At 44.7% G+C, this 18,038-nt stretch overlaps 1 protein-coding gene across 1 annotated transcript; it reads right to left on the bottom strand.

Moving 5' to 3' along the window:
- Positions 1-9,694: 9,694 nt before the first annotated feature.
- Positions 9,695-16,987, bottom strand: LOC123759119 (peptidyl-prolyl cis-trans isomerase-like). The gene is made up of 4 exons (XM_045743989.2): positions 15,717-16,987; positions 15,100-15,365; positions 12,590-12,769; positions 9,695-12,479 (listed from the first exon to the last, which is right to left on the bottom strand). The coding sequence occupies exons 2-4, from the start codon at positions 15,214-15,216 to the stop codon at positions 11,970-11,972; spliced, it is 807 nt and encodes a 268-aa protein (XP_045599945.2). The 5' UTR covers positions 15,217-15,365; positions 15,717-16,987; the 3' UTR covers positions 9,695-11,969.
- Positions 16,988-18,038: the final 1,051 nt, after the last annotated feature.

Raw genomic sequence — 18,038 nt, 5'->3', positions numbered from 1 at the left:
TAACGCGTTGGTGTGTTCGGCTGTTTAAGGCTAGGGGTATGGCCTCGTCACATAGTTATAAAAAAAAATAGAAAAAAACTGGAACTTCGTCTGTGGTAAGGTAAGGAGAAGACACACAAAACACAAGTAAACTTTTAACAATGAAATTTTAATTACGTTAAATAAATCAAAACATGAAAAAATGGACAAACAAATTCGTATAATAAAATCAATCAATCAAAATAATAAGAATACTTAAATGACACAATGAAAAGTTACGTTAAGGCAAAATAACAAGAAGTGCAATACAGAAATAATTGGGAGGTGCTGGAATATTGGCTTTAAGCTACCACCTCTCTCAGTACACGCTAACGTCTAGCCGGGAGGAGTGGTAACCACGAAAGCACTGAACATTCTGAGGTCTGAGGTCGTGGCGACCCCAGACATCAAGTAGTATGCGGGGGCGAGTGCAGTTGCAGCCAGACCGGCGACCAATCAGCGGAGCCGGTAGCGATCAACAGGTAGTTTGGCGGTTTGAGTCTGAACAGGTGTCTCTGGCTGCAACGTTTTGCGCTCTGGCAAACCTTGCTGGTGTTGTTGTCGTTGTTGGACATTTCTTCCATAGTAGTTTTATATAATTTCAACGACGTAATTGTGGAGGGAAGAGCAGGCTCAATCTCTTGAAGGAGATTATCGTCACAAAGGGTTAATATATAAGTAAGTTAGTTTTAAAGGAGTATATCCATTCTTCCTGTGTAGGAGATCTATGATCTACCTCTAGGCTGACATTTTCAGTAAGCCACTATAAGTATTACTCTTATATTTTTATTGGGGGCCGGGCCTTTATGATCTCCAATATTTGAGATACATCTTAATTCTAACTGCTGACCCTACTCCAAAATAATGCTAAACCCCACATAGCACACACATAATCTTTAACAACAGCTTTGACCAAAGGTTCACCTCAGTTACAGAGGAGACAGTCACGTGTGATATAAGACAATTAACAACATGTTTGTGACATGGTGTAACGGGAGTGTTGAGTTGAGTTCAAGAAGAGTACACTGAGGGGTTGTGGGTCCAGCCTCAGTTAATATCAATATTTGCCATCGTCATTTATTTGTATTAAATGTTCTATTTTTGACTTCGAAGTTTCTTTCCTACCTCTGCAGGTGTGGAAGTAAACCCAGAGTAATTATAAATAAATAAATAAATAAATAAATAAATGTTTATTCAGGTAAGGTACATACATACAAGAGATTTAAAAAAAAATGATAGATTTATAGATAGAGCTAATACATACAATGCCAAAAGCCACTATTACGCAAAGCGTTTCGGGCAGAATGTCAGCAGCTTTTAAATTAAAGCCCATTACTATTTCTTGAATACATATAGATACTAATCAGGATGGGAATAATCAAATTAGTGAGAAAATCCTTAGGAGCCATGATGAGGATTCGAACCTATGTGGTGGGAATTCCCATGCACACACCCCAGACAATCAAGCCACGACATGGAAAAGGACTGCAATCTGAAGTTCAGCTGAATACTCGAGGGTTTTCTGAGGCTTCCACTGAAGCTGGACCAGGATTTTCACACAATCCCCCCCCCCCCCATGTACTCTGAAAAAGTGCATGGGGGTAATCACATCTTAGTGTCATTACTCTGTGTATTAAAAGAGGAGCATCAGAGGTAGAACATTCCTAGATGACAACGGGAGTGCATGGGGGATTGTGTAAGAATCCACCAGAGTGCATGGGGAGGATTGTGTGAAAATCCTGGTCCGGCTTTAGTGGAAGCCTCAGAAAACCCTCGTGTGTCCAGCAGAACTCCAGGTTGCAGTCCTTTTCCATGTTGTGGCCTGATTGTCTGGGGCGTGTGTGGTGAACTACCAAACACATGGGTTGTTAATGTGATTACTCTCTATGAATCAAATTAGTATTGCTATGAGGATTGCTAAACATGCCCTCGTACTGATTTTTTAGGATTACACTAATTTCTTTGTCATCCACTGTGCATGAACCTTTGTTTATAATAATAGGTACAATACTGAAGGAGATTTTTATTGCGATTTCACATGGCTTAATATTTTGAAGTCTTCTTTATCTCTTAAGTGGCTTTCTGTTCTAATTTACAATTTACAAGGCTTTACAAGAATGTAAAAACATCATTGCTATGTATTCTTATAAACAAAATGTACCAACTTGTATATAAATAAATTCCTCCTGCTCGACGTGAAGACTTTGTTGCTCATGTGTCAGAGTGGTACAGCACTTATGATCCCTCCACAGTCCAGACATTTAACGACGGTCTAGTACAGAGCATTCAGATGTTTGCTGACCCTTTAGGTCGGCCCCCTGCACCATCCAATAGTCGCAACGATATGAAAGGTAATAAACGCCATGCCTATTACAATGACCCCAAACTGCGTACTTTGAAACGCACTGCCAGACGAGTTGGGCTTGCATATAGGGAAACACGTACGCCAGCAATGCTCAAGCTCTTTCAGAAAGCCCTAGCCAAGGCGAGGGAGCGCATGACAGAGCTCAGGCAAGATAACTGGGAAACTTTTGTTAACAGTCTCAACTCTCACACCCCCCTCAGCCAGGCATGGAAGGATATTAAAAGAATTAAAGGCGATAAGCTCGGCCAAGTAGCACACCCTCACCCTCTACACAGAGCAAACGAGTTAGTCGATGCTTGGGCAACCACCTCTAGCTTCAATAATCTTCCCCCAGACATACAGTTCAGATTAAATGCTGGTTACGGAGATCGAGAAAGGCTCGTTGACTTCATGCTCCACAAGGAAGATGAATGCAACGTGCCATTTACTGAGTTTGAATTACTCGCGGCCCTAAACAAAGGCAAAGCCACATCCCCTGGTGAAGATGGTATCATGACATATTGCGTCTGCTCCCTTTAGTACCAGGGAATCCCCTACTTGAGCTGTATAATATGAGCTATGTTACTGGGGAGCTTCCTAACTCTTGGACCAACAGTATAATCATTCCAATTCCCAAGCCAAATCAAGAGAATGCTTTCCGCCCAATTTCCCTTACTAGCTGCATTTGCAAAACATTCGAGAGAATGGTCCTAAACCGTCTCCTCCATAGAATAAGAACCATGCTATCCCCCCAGATATATGGCTTCATGCATGGAAGGAGTGTGCATCATTGCATCACCACCTTTCTTACCCTGCACACTGAAAAGTCATATACCACCTTCCTAGATCTTAAGTCTGCCTTTGATATTGCAAATAGACATGTTATCTTGAGTGAGCTTGCAAGAATGAATATTGGTGGTCGGCTTCTTTGTTGGATCAGGGGTTACTTATCCAACAGGAAGTCATCTGTATTTTTCCAGGGGCATAGAAGTGTAACAAGAGACTTTGAACTAGGCACCCCGCAGGGTGGTGTCCTCAGTCCTACCTTATTCAATATCTTAATAAACACGCTGTTAAACTCTGTACCGAGCAAACCCAACGTCCACATCATTAGCTATGCTGATGATATAATGATACACACCGCTGGGTATGCTAACACGCAGAACACTCTTAACTCTGTATTAGACTCATGTCAGGACCTAGGTTTAATTATCTCAGCAGAGAAAACAAAGATATTAAATCGGCGCCCACCCAGGCAGGGAGGAGCTGTTCGCAAGATGCAACTGTCTGATGGCTCCCAGCTTGACTATGTAAACAGATTCAAATACCTTGGCCTTGAGGTGCCACTGTACGGTCCTGTTGTATTCAGACTCTGTCGTCAGTTTAAAGAGAGGCTCCGAGCTCTCAAGGCTGTTGCAGGTTATCACTCAAGCTATGGTGCCAATGTCAGAATTGTCAAAATGATGTACTTTGCATACATCAGATCTTTAGTAGATTATGCTGCACCTCTGCTTGTTTTGATGCCTGAAAGAAAGCTTGGAGGGCTTGAAAAATTGCAAAACGAAGCCTTGAGGATAATCCTTGGGTGCCCTCGTACCACAAAGATACTTAATATGAGAAAGGAACTTAATATTCTGAGCGTTGTTGATCGTGTTACTGAAATTAACTGTCAAATTGGTATAAAAATGCTTAGGCTAACTCATCCTAATCCTTGCACAGAAGCCCTCCAGAATTTCTTTATTGAAGATCAGCATTGTTCCAAATGGATAACAAAAACTGGAACTCAACTCAGAATGTATCAGGTTCATGATTTGTACCAAGAGAAACAACAGCGGCACTTTCCTGCACCGTGGGAGGTTACACCCTTTCCAGTTTTAATCCCTCCCTTTCCACCCAAGAAGCAAATTAGAGATCAGCCCAAGCTTCGTCTTGAGGCAAAGCTCAACGCCTTAAGCCATATTGATGCTCTGTCCACAGAGCATTCTCTCTCTCAAATTATATACACTGATGGTTCCCTACACCGCACCACGGGTGCAGCTGGAAGTGCAGTTGTCCTGACAATGGGCGATGGCCTATACTTTGAGTGGGGAGTCCGTATAAACAACTGGGCCTCTACCCTTCAGACTGAACTATTTGCCTTGATCCTTGCACTGAAATGTGTACAAGTCTCAAAACTTGATACATTAATTGTAAGTGACTCCTTATCATCCTTAAATGCTCTCAACTCTTTAAGACATAACTGTAACATGCTCGTGTCCGAAGCTAGACACAAATACAACAAAATTATTAAGGATGGTAACAGAGTCCATTTCATGTGGTCTCCATCTCATGTTGGCCTCCGAATGCATGATAGAGCTGATAAGTTAGCCAAAGAATCTGCCTTTAAAGGAGCCGTTGAGTGTAACCTTGGATTGTCAATGAGCAATCTGAGAGCAGCTGTACACCGAGAACTTCAACAAGATCTTGTAGATCTGAGGCAAAGTGAAATTGACATCAGTAATTCCATCTATCATCATACTATCATGCAAGAGGAGCCACACATCTATGGATTATCCAATAAAATCAGCAGACTTCTAGATGTTACTACTGCTCGGCTTAGACTCGGTTACAAGTATCTCTGGGAATTCTCATTATCTGCTGATGTAGACCTGACCAAATGTAAACTGTGTCAACAAAATTATTCGCACACCCTCCGTCACTATGTGATGGAGTGCGAAAAGATACGTGAATTTAGAGACAATTCTATAACCAATGTTCCAGCGATGTGTCAATATTTCATTCAAAATGATCTGCTACCAGAAATTTTAGCCAAATATCCCCAGTTTGCTAACTGTAGGTAGTAACTAAGTGATTGTAACCTATCCACCGCTGCCCACTGGATGGGGGCGGTGTGCAGGACAAACATATAAATTTTGACACTAGCTCTCCACATATGTCAGTTGCTTAATTTAGAACCTGTACTTGAGGTCGATCTCGAACCCATTGTTGATGTGATGACTTATATTGAATTTTGTAACTAGCTCATCAAGATTGTAACTTGCTTAGCTAAATGAATTGTGGGGTTCAGTCCCTGAGCCCATTATGTGCCTCTGTAACCCTTTCCACTACCGCCCACAAGATGGGTATGGGGTGCATAATAAATGAACTAAACTAAACTAACTATAAATAAATAATTTGCTTTTCTTCAATCTAGTATGGTTGGTGCACGTATGGTTGATGTGAGGCCTCACCAGGTGACTCTCTGGGTGTTACTGGCATCAGTGAAGTGCCAGAAGCAGAGCTTTCTTTCCTTCACAGTTGAGGGGAGGAACCAGTGGAGCTGGGGGTGCCCAAAGCCTCACAGGGACAACGACTATCCAAAGTGGACCTCTGGGCTCATATTGCTGCTCAGCAACGACAGCAGTGATTCTTGTTGACACTCCCAAGTTGGGTGAGAATGAACTAAGAAATAATCCCCACCTGTTATGATATAAGGTTATGAACCTCATATCCACCGCACGTGGCCACCGCATCGAATCCTGGCCGGGTCAAAGAATTCTTAGTGATCTATGGCTTGCGCGTTCATGCAGCTTTCTCACACATGTTAAGCTCAGTACGGCCCGTGCATGCGCCAGAATTTGATGAAAAACTGTACCCAAATGGATCCACGAGTGTCGTCGGGGGTTAATCAGTCAGGGAGCTTAGTTAATAAGCACCACGACTGACCAATCCTTATAGACGATCATTGGTGCCGTGGTCACAGTACTGTGTACGTTAAGGGGTGATCCTGGACGGCATGGGTTCGAATCCTGGCTGGGTCAAAGAGTTCTTAGTGATCTATGGCTTGCACGTTCATGCAGCTTTATATATATATATATATATATATATATATATATATATATATATATATATATTATATATATATATATATATATATATATATATATATATATATATATATATATATATATATATAGTGTGTGTGTGTAAGTATGTTAAGGGGCAGTAACCTACAGCATCAATGGAAAACACAGCCTGGCCAAATATCAATAAGTGTCTAGGGGAGTGAAAGGCTAACAAAAAGTATTATTCCAGTTTACTGGGCATAAAAAAGAATACAATCTATAAACTCACACTCAATAATTTATCCAGCTTCTCAAAGCTGGACATGATCATCAACAGGTCTCAAAACTGCATACAATCAGCACTAGCTGACACCAGGCTCTATCGTGGCGCAGTGGGACACTAGCACCTATTATGCTGCTAATACCAATACAGGGTGGTGGTGGTGTCACAACCATTAACAAATGAGGTATGAGGAATCAATATCATATACAGCACAATGGCATCACTTAAGATCCTCAGGTACCCACCTCACTAAGATATATAACAGCACCTATCACCTGGTATAAAGGATGCACTATGATAGAATTGATCCATGGTATACATTACTGCAACATGACAAATATCCTAGCAGTCAAATGACAAATGAGGTCACAAAACCCGGACCGTAGCGGCAACACATGCGCTCGACTAAGAAAATGAGAGAGTGACCGCCCAGAGCCATGCTGGCCGGGAGCGACACTGTATCCACCTCTATGAGTCAGCTGACGCCTCTCTTTCAAACATCTCCAACTCATATACAGACATATCTCGATCAAGAACTTGTAATTCATATATCAACAAAATAAAGACTATAATACACAACCTTACATAATAATACATATCAATAATTCAGTACATTAAAGATAATATCATGATATAAAAATATGTGAACAAAGAAGTCATATTGCCAAGACATGGTAACACTGGCGGGAGAGGGGAGGAGGGGTTAAGGGAGGATTTCAAGACATCTGCCAGCCAGCCATTATACATAAGTATACATTGTGACGGTACAGCGTTGGTGTTCGGCTGTTTCAAAAGCTGGGGGCAGGGCCTCGTCACATCACAAAAAAAAAAGAGAAAAGTTTGTCCTTTCGTCTGTGGTAAGGTAATGGGAAGACACACAAAACACAAGTATATAAACAATGAAATTTTAATTACTCTAGAAAACAAGACATGAATAAAGGCAATCGCATAAAATGCAGGACAAGTCAACAAACAAAATAACATGAATAATCACTGGCAAATGAAAAGTTATGCTAAGACAAGTAAGTTACAGTGATAGCAAATTAATTAAATAATGGGTGCTGGAATACTGGCTTCATGCTGCCACCTCCCGTAGTACACGAAAGCCAAGGCTTAGTCTACCAGCGAGAGATGTCACTTCATGGAGCACAAAGATATTCTGACGAGTCTGGCGTGCTGCTGCCCAGACGTCGACTCGCGGTGGTGGTGGTGAGTGCAGGTGCGACGAGACACCAGCCAATCAGCAACAGGCAGGCAGAGGATGAGCAGTTTGCTGGTTACGGCGGGCTGTGGCCAGGTGTCGGGGTGTGCAGGGTACGATTTGCTACCTGGGCAAAACGTATGGCGATACTGGTGGACGTATCTTCTATATAGTATCTTGTATGTTACGACGTAATGATGTAGGGAAGAGCAGGCTCAATCTCTCTTGAAAGAGATTATCGTCACAACATGAATACAATATAAAGTATAAATATATACATGTGTATCAAAACCATGTCTATGTGGTATACATCTCACAGTGCCAAAATCTAATTTAATGTTAGAGGACAATGCAATGAACAATAATGAAAGGGAAATTACACAGTATACATGATAGTAATACATCCGAGACCTAAATTTATACATTCTCCATCATAGTTTACATAATATTTCCTATACAGCATTACGTATCATTCTATAATATAAGCATATACGGATGTTTTTCAAGCTACATGACATTAGGCTACTGCTATTCACTCGATTTCTAATATATATCCACAAATACATGGCAAGGACTTATAGTACAGATATATAATATAAATAGGTATATGTGGAATACATTGGCAATACACATTAAATACTAGTGTGTTGTCAAAAACAGAATAACTACATAAATTAATATTCGTGATACTAGGCTAATCAGCCAAGACATCACTATACAGTTTCAGCACATCATACACCAGCTACAGTATGATCATACTGGTGTATGTGTGGTCATAACACCACCTCACACCCATATGGTAATACCACAACACACCACGGGCCAGTATGGTAATATCACAACACACCATGGGCCAGTATGGTAATATCACAACACACCATTGACCAGTATGGTAATATCACAACACACCATGGACCAGTATGGTAATATCACAACACACCATGATCCAGTATGGTAATATCACAACACACCATGGTCCAGTATGGTAATATCACAACACACCATGGACCAGTATGGTAATATCACAACACACCATGGACCAGTATGGTAATATCACAACACACCATGGACCAGTATGGTAATATCACAACACACCATGGACCAGTATGGTAATATCACAACACACCATGGACCAGTATGGTAATATCACAACACACCATGGACCAATATGGTAATATCACAACACACCATGGACCAGTATGGTAATATCACAACACACCATGGACCAGTATGGTAATATCACAACACACCATGGTCCAGTATGGTAATATCACAACACACCATGGACCAGTATGGTAATATCACAACACACCATGGACCAGTATGGTAATATCACAACACACCATGGACCAGTATGGTAATATCACAACACACCATGGACCAGTATGGTAATATCACAACACACCATGGTCCAGTATGGTAATATCACAACACACCATGGTCCAGTATGGTAATATCACAACACACCATGGACCAGTATGGTAATATCACAACACACCATGGTCCAGTATGGTAATATCACAACACACCATGGTCCAGTATGGTAATATCACAACACACCATGGACCAGTATGGTAATATCACAACACACCATGGTCCAGTATTGTAATATCAAAACACACCATGGTCCAGTATGGTAATATCACAACACACCATGGACCAGTATGGTAATATCACAACACACCATGGACCAGTATGGTAATATCACAACACACCATGGACCAGTATGGTAATATCACAACACACCATGGACCAGTATGGTAATATCACAACACACCATGGTCCAGTATGGTAATATCACAACACACCATGGACCAGTATGGTAATATCACAACACACCATGGTCCAGTATGGTAATATCACAACACACCATGGTCCAGTATGGTAATATCACAACACACCATGGACCAGTATGGTAATATCACAACACACCATGGTCCAGTATGGTAATATCACAACACACCATGGTCCAGTATGGTAATATCACAACACACCATGGTCCAGTATGGTAATATCACAACACACCATGGTCCAGTATGGTAATATCACAACACACCATGGACCAGTATGGTAATATCACAACACACCATGGTCCAGTATGGTAATATCACAACACACCATGGTCCAGTATGGTAATATCACAACACACCATGGTCCAGTATGGTAACAGTCAGGGAAACTGTCAACAGTTACAAAACATAATTACTATTACTATTACAATTAACATAATAATTAGCAGTGTTTAGCAGTAATATTATTTACAGAATAACAAACACCGACCAATTTACAACTGTAGAGTAACACAAATAGGTGAGTACTATGGATAATGATATAATATATATTATATTACATTGTTATATTTTGGTATAAAATATATACATGGCAACTTATCCACAGTTTTGTTACTTGGTCAGTGTCTGACCCAATGTGTGGGACCTGAGTGATAGTGAGGTGATAGTGATATAGCAGTGATAGTGAGGTAATGGTGATATAGCAGTGATTGTGTGGTGATGGTGATATAGCAGTGATAGTGTGATGATGGTGATATAACAGTGATAGTGAGGTAATGGTGATATAGCAGTGATTGTGTGGTGATGGTGATATAGCAGTGATTGTGTGGTGATGGTGATATAGCAGTGATTGTGTGGTGATGGTGATATAGCAGTGATAGTGAGGTAATGGTGATATAGCAGTGATTGTGTGATGATGGTGATATAGCACTGATTGTGTGGTGATGGTGATATAGCAGTGATTGTGTGGTGATGGTGATATAGCAGTGATAGTGTGATGATGGTGATATAGCAGTGATAGTGTGTTGATGGTGATATAGCAGTGATTGTGTGGTGATGGTGATATAGCAGTGATAGTGTGAAGATGGTGATATAGCAGTGATAGTGTGATGATGGTGATATAGCAGTGGTAGTGTGGTGATGGTGATATATCAGTGATAGTGAGGGGAAGATTGGCAGCACAACACCACAGTAGTGATGTTGGTGGTACAGTGAACTAGAGTGGCAGCACAACACCTCAGTAGTGATGGTGGTGGTACAGTGAACTAGAGTGGCAGCACAACACCACAGTAGAGATGGTACAGTGATCTAGAGTGGCAGCACAACACCACAGTAGTGATAGTGATGGTACAGTGAACTACAGTGGCAGCACAACACCACAGTAGTGTTAGTGGAGGAACAGTGAACTAGAGTGGCAGCACAACACCACAGTAGTGATGGTGATGGTACAGTGAACTAGAGTGGCAGCTCAACACCACAGTAGTGATGGTGATGGTACAGTGAACTAGAGTGGCAGCACAACACCACAGTAGTGATGTTGGTGGTACAGTGAACTAGAGTGGCAGCACAACACCTCAGTAGTGATGGTGGTGGTACAGTGAACTAGAGTGGCAGCACAACACCACAGTAGTGATGGTGGTGGTACAGTGAACTAGAGTGGCAGCACAACACCACAGTAGTGATGGTGATGGTACAGTGAACTAGAGTGGCAGCACAACACCACAGTAGTGATGTTGGTGGTACAGTAAACTAGAGTGGCAGCACAACACCACAGTAGCGATGGTACAGTGAACTAGAGTGAGAGCACAACACCACAGTAGTGATGGTGATGGTACAGTGAACTAGAGTGGCAGCACAACACCACAGTAGTGATGGTGATGGTATAGTGAACTAGAATGGCAGCACAACACCACAGTAGTGATGGTGGTGGTACAGTGAACTAGAGTGGCAGCACAACACCACAGTAGTGATGGTGATGGTACAGTGAACTAGAGTGGTAGCACAACACCACAGTAGTGATGGTGGTGGTACAGTGAACTAGAGTGGCAACACAACACCACAGTAGTGGTGGTGATGGTATAGTGAACTAGAATGGCAGCACAACACCACAGTAGTGATGGTACAGTGAACTAGAGTGGCAGCACAACACCACAGTAGTGGTGGTGATGGTACAGTGAACTAGAGTGGCAGCACAACACCACAGTAGTGATGGTGATGGTACAGTGAACTAGAGTACCAACACAACACCACAGTAGTGGTGGTGATGGTACAGTGAACTAGAGTGGCAGCACAACACCACAGTAGTGATGGTACAGTGAACTAGAGTGGCAGCACAACACCACAGTAGTCATGGTGGTGGTATAGTGAACTAGAATGGCAGCACAACACCACAGTAGCAATGGTACAGTGAACTAGAGTGAGAGCACAACACCACAGTAGTGATGGTGATGGTACAGTGAAACAGAGTGGTAGCACAACACCACAGTAGTGATGGGGGTGGTACAGTGAACTAGAGTGGCAGCACAACACCACAGTCCACCACAGTCACCTCCGTAATGTCACTGTGGTTGACTGCTGCCCTCACCACATCCAGGCCGCTCACCACATCACCGAAGACATCTGACCACTGGACAGCAACCCGGTCCCTGGTGGTGATGGCGAACTGGGAACACCTGGGACCCCTTGGCACATACCTGGCGCACACAGCTCCTGCCCGGGCTGACCTCCGGTACTGCCCCTGGAGGTCAGGCAGCAGTGGGGCTCCTCCCTCACCATCATTACTCTTGTAGTCTCCGCCCACCACCCACTCCCACGGCTCACCCTTGTGCCCCACCCCCAACAGTTTAGTGTTGCGGTAGGTGTGGCCCCGCTGGCCCGTACACAACAACACAAACTGTCTGGCCAGCGGAGTGTCAGGGGTCAGCCGGATGGTGACCCGCCCTCTTGTTGACCCCGCCCACCCGAGGTCAAGGAACGCCAGGGTGCAGGAGGGCTCCAGCACGCCCACAACCTCACTCTCCTGCAGAAAATGAAAATCATGCTGATAACTGTATAACAAAATGCTATATTAGTTATCATAACTCAGTAAGTCAGTAATGTCAGTAAGACTAGTGGGTGTAATAAAGTAACCTGGAGGGTGTGGGCGTGGGCAGGCGTGGGCTGATGCAGGAGTGAGTGGAGGAACAGCTGTCCGTCTTGTAGAGTTATTCTGGCGGAGCGGCGGCCATCTTGGTCTTCCTGGACGGCCAACACCCGGCCAGCCTCCACCAGCCTCTTGACGGGCTCTCTCATCCTGCGGAGGTCCTCAACCTGTGGACAGTGTAAGCCCCATTATCACCTGTGGTCAGTGTCAGCATATTACCACCTGTGGACAGTGTCAGCCGCATTATCAGCTATGGTCAGTGTCAGCCCCATTATCACCTGTGGTCAGTGTCAGCTCCATTATCCCCTGTGGTCAGTGTCAGCCCCATTACCACCTGTGGACAGTGTCAGCCCCATTATCACCTGTGGTCAGTGTCAGCCCCATTATCACCTGTGGTCAGTGTCAGCCCCATTATTACCTGTGGTCGGTGTCAGCCATATTATCACCTGTAGTCAGTGTCAGCCCCACTATCACCTGTGGTCAGTGTCAGCCCCATTACCACCTGTAGACAGTGTCAGCCCCATTATCACCTGTGGACAGTGTCAGCCCCATTATCACCTGTGGTCAGTGTCAGCCCCATTATTACCTGTGGTCGGTGTCAGTCCCATTATCACCTGTGGTCAGTGTCTGCCCCATTATGCTGGACCTGTACCTCCAGCCCCCTCCCTCTACTGGCAGGGGGTTGGTGCTGGACCTGTAGCTCCAGCCCACCTCTACTGGCACGGGGTTGGTGTTGAACCTGTAGCTCCAGCCCCCCTCTACTGGCAGGGGGTTGACAATTGACCTATAGCTCCAGCCCCCCTCTACTGGCAGGGGGGTTGGTGTTGGACCTGTAGCTCCAGCGCCCCTCTACTGGCAGGGGGTTGGTGTTGAACCTGTAGCTCCAGCCCCCCTCTACTGGGAGGGGGTTGGCAATTGACCTATAGCTCCAGCCCCCCTCTACTGGCAGGGGGGTTGGTGTTGGACCTGTAGCTCCAGCGCCCCTCTACTGACAGGGGGGTTGGTGTTGGACCTGTAGCTCCAGCCCCCTCTACTGACAGGGGTTGGTGTTGGACCTGTAGCTCCAGCCCCCCTCAACTGGCAGGAGGGTTGGTGTTCGACCTGTAGCTCCAGACCCCCGTCTACTGGCAGGGGGTTGGTGCTGAACCTGTAGCTCTAGCTCCCCTCTACTGGCAGAGGGGTTGGTGTTGAACCTGTAGCTCCAGCCCTCTCTACTAACAGGGGGTTGGTGTTGGACATGTAGCTCCAGCCCCCCTCTACTGGCAAGGGGGTTGGAGTTGGGCCTGTAACTCCAGCCCTCCTCTACTTGCAGGGGAATTGATGCTGGACCTGTAGCTCCAGCCCCCCTCTACTGGCAGGGGGTTGGTGTTGGACCTGAAGCTCCAGGCCCCCTCTACTGGCAGGGGATTGGTGCTGGACCTGTAGCTCCAGCCCTCCTCTACTGGCAGGGGGTTGGTTTTGGACCTGTAGCTCCAGTCCCCCTCTACTGGCAGGGGGTTGGTTTTGGACCTGTAGCTCCAGTCCCCCTCTACTGGCAGGGGGTTGGTTTTGGACCTGTAGCTCCAGTCCCCCTCTACTGGCAGGGGGTTGGTGCTGGACTTGTAGCTCCTGCTCCCGCCCTCCTCTACTGGCAGGGGATCGGTGCTGGACCTGTAGCTCCAGTCCCCCTCTACTGGCAGGTGGTTGTTGCTGAACCTGTAGCTCCAGCTTACCCCCCCCCCCCACTTCTACTGGCTGGGGGAGGGAGGTTAGTGCTGGACTAGTAGCTCCAGCCCCCCCTCTACTGGCAGGGGGTTGGTGCTGGACATGTAACTCTAGCTCCCCCTCTACTGGCAGGGGGTTGGTGCTGGACCTATAGCTCCAGCCCCCTTTACTGGCAGGGGGTTGGTGATGGACCTGTAGCTCTAGCCCCCCCCCCTCTACTGGTAGGGGGATGATGCTGGACCTGTAGCTCCAGCCCCCCCCCCCCTATTGGCACAGGGGTTGGTGCTGGATCTGTATCTCCAGCCCCCCCCCCTCTACTGGCAGGGGGGGTTGGTGTGGGACCTGTAGCTCCAGCCCCCTTTTACTGGCAGGGAGGTTGATGCTGACATTGTCTGGGAGTTTGTTGGCAGTTTCAAGGCTTCAGTCTTTTCGAACCCAGCAGTGGTCTGTTTTGGTTCACTATCTTCTTGAATGCTTTCCCGGTAGGTTGGTGGAGTGTCACCCGCTCTCTGCGCCTCTGTGAGGGGGCCAGGATCCCGGGTTCAATAGAGGATCACAGGTTCAATCACCAAGCAGGACAGAAATGGTTCACATGTTTTCTTTCACCTGTTGGGTCTGTTCACCTACCAGTAAATATTTATCCCAGGGGTAGGAAACTATTGTAAATTGTAGATTAAGGGAAGTCAGTAGTTGCCCTTGGGGAACCTCGATAAACCTAAGAACAGGCTTCCTCTCCACAAAATGCAGCTCAATATCTTGTGACATGACCTATGAGAGAAAATAAAAAACTTACTGTCAATTGCGTCTGGGGGATCTCTCCAGTGATTTCCTGAACTTTATTCATGATGCTGGAGGCTGAGTCTCCCAGGTGTACGGGGTCAGCTGTGGCACCTGTCTCTGTGGTCATCATCTCCAGGGCCTCCCTGATGGTCTCCTGCACCTGTCATTACCAACACAAACATTAATGGTGGAGGCTGAGTCTCCCAGGTGTACAGGGTCAGCTGTGGCACCTGTCTCTGTGGTCATCATCTCCAGGGCCTCCCTGATGGTCTCCTGCACCTGTCATTACCAACACAAACATTAATGGTGGAACCTGGACTATAATGAAGCATCAGGCACTGAGTAAAGTAACAAGACTATAATGAGGCATCAGGCACTGAGTAAAGTAACTGGACTATAATGAAGCATCAGGCTCTGAGTAAAATAATTTCACAATATAAGTAATGGTGTTTCTCTACACTGACCACAGTGTAGAGAAACACCAAGATGACAGTTGACTTTATTAATAAAAATGTTTCCTATATATATAAAGTCAACTCTCATCTTGATGTGTCTCCATGTCAAAAGTATTTATGTAGAGGCAAAACTACATTCAGTTGGGTGAGAACAATGTGACCTTCGGTAGTGTACCTTCACTGAGGTGTGGACAGTCTTGACATCTGGGAAGAGTTCCTGGCAGTTCCGGAGCCAATCTTCTACCTTTATCTTGCACCCATCAGCTGTGTCTATGGTTGTGCCAACCTCCTGTGGGGTGTTGACTGTGTCGAGGCTCCCCAACATGGCCTGCAGCTGAGTCTTCCCTTCCTCTCCTTGTGTTGTCATATCTACCACACTGGTATCCTCCAGTTCCAAGAGTTTCATTGCTGACTTGTTCTGCTCTACCAGAGCATAGAGTCTGTCCTGGAGCTGAAGGTGGTGAGTCTTCCAGTCCCCCAGCTGCCCCCGGTACTCCCCCAGCTGGGACAGTACCTCTTCACAGCTAATAATGAGGTGGCTGATGCTGCTCTTCTGCTCCTGCACCATGGAACGTAATGTCTTACTGATGCCTCTGGCGGGACCTTCATAAGGTTTTGCTGGCACTACTTCCTCAGTTGTTAGCTGGATATTTTTTAGTTTCCTAACAAAAGCCTCCACAGCATAGTTAATTGGGAACTGAGTAGAGGCTGTGGCAGCGTGCTCGGCAGCTGGGGCAGGTCAGCTGGCTATTCTTGATAGCATTGTCAATACACTGGGAGCAGAATGTGTGGCCACATGGCAGTGTACGAGGTCGTAGCCGATTGTCGTCATAATCGTTAAAACACACTGAACATTCCTCTGGCTTGTTATCCTGTGGAAAAGAATATTTAGTTATGCTAGATGTATTTACAACAAAAACTAATATTACAGTACTTTATTTACTAATACAAATAACATAATATTTTTATACATTCTTTGCATTAGCTATTCTAGAGCAGGGTTAATATTACTGACAAATTAACACATTCACAGCAAGGCCAATATTTTTTATAAACATATCGCGGAGTATGGGATAATATATTTTGGTAACATATTGCAGCAGCAGGGTTGTTTGTAAGCCATACCTGAGAGTACAGACTAACAAAACCCATCCTTACTTTATTATGAATAATGGAAGGAAATGTATGTATCGTATGTGATAATGGGGGAAGGATCAAGTATTCTTAGTCTAAGTTGGACAATAAGTGCACTGTGGGTTACATCTTAACACATGGGTTTTACTGAACAACTCTGGATTATTTTACACTATGGGAACACACAATTACGATACAGGACTGTTGAGATTGAGTGATACTCTTCACCAAACATAACCATGATGGATAAATTGACTATTGGTCTCACACAAATCTGGGCTTAGTTGATTTGATGGTGATAAGACCACCAAATCTTATCTATTTTATTTATAATCTAAGGACAGTATATATATATATATATATATATATATATATATATATATATATATATATATATATATATATATATATATATATATTATAGATAGCAGACAGAGTGTATCGTGATCCGGTCTGTACTCCTCTTGATATACCAGAAAACATTCTAAGGAAACTACTCCAAGCTTGTACTAAAGAGGCACCCTTCTTGAGCCCGGATGGGCACATGTATAAGCAAGTAGATGGGGTCGCCATGGGTTCTCCCCTAGGTGTCCTGTTTGCGAACTTCTACATGGGTACCATCGAACAAAAGGTCTTAGTCGACATGAACTTGAAACCGGCCATATACTGCAGGTATGTTGACGTCATTTTTACACAGGTACCTGATGTCAGACATCTGCAGGAGCTGAAGGAGGCATTTGAGCAGAATTCTGTGTTGCATTTCACCTACGAGATGGAGAAGGATGGGAAGCTGCCCTTTCTAGATGTAACAGTCATGGAAAGGAGCGGAGGTTTCCACACTGCAGTCTACACTAAGGAAACAAACACAGGAATGTGCCTCAATGCCAACAGTGACTGCCCAGACAGGTACAAGAGGAGTGTTGTTAACGCTTATTTCGACCGTGCTCTCAGTCACACCTCAGGATGGAAGCAAGTCGATGAAGAACATTGTAGGGTAAGGCAGGTCCTAGTCAACAACGACTTCTCCAATGGTTTCGTTGAAGACATCATAAGAAGGAAGGTGAAACGCCATGCAACCTCTGAAGAGACAACTAACACAACACCTGTACCCCCTATTAGACTATTTTACAGGAACTTCTTTTCCACAGCTCATAAAACGGAGGAAAGGGTCCTGAAAGATATTGTTAATAGAAACGTTATCCCTACAGACAAAAATCAGAAGATACAATTGACGATTTACTATAAAACCAAGAAAACTGCCAACCTACTCATGAGAAACTCTCCAGACACAAAGCTGAACGCTTTGAAAGAGACCAATGTCGTCTATGCCTTCAAATGCCCACTTGGGGACTGTAAGCCTCAA

The sequence above is a fragment of the Procambarus clarkii genome, chromosome 15 (assembly GCF_040958095.1).
Source record: "Procambarus clarkii isolate CNS0578487 chromosome 15, FALCON_Pclarkii_2.0, whole genome shotgun sequence".
NCBI lineage: Eukaryota > Metazoa > Arthropoda > Malacostraca > Decapoda > Cambaridae > Procambarus > Procambarus clarkii.
The sequence above is the reverse complement of the archived record's forward strand: the minus strand, read 5'-3'. Positions and strand labels throughout refer to the sequence as shown.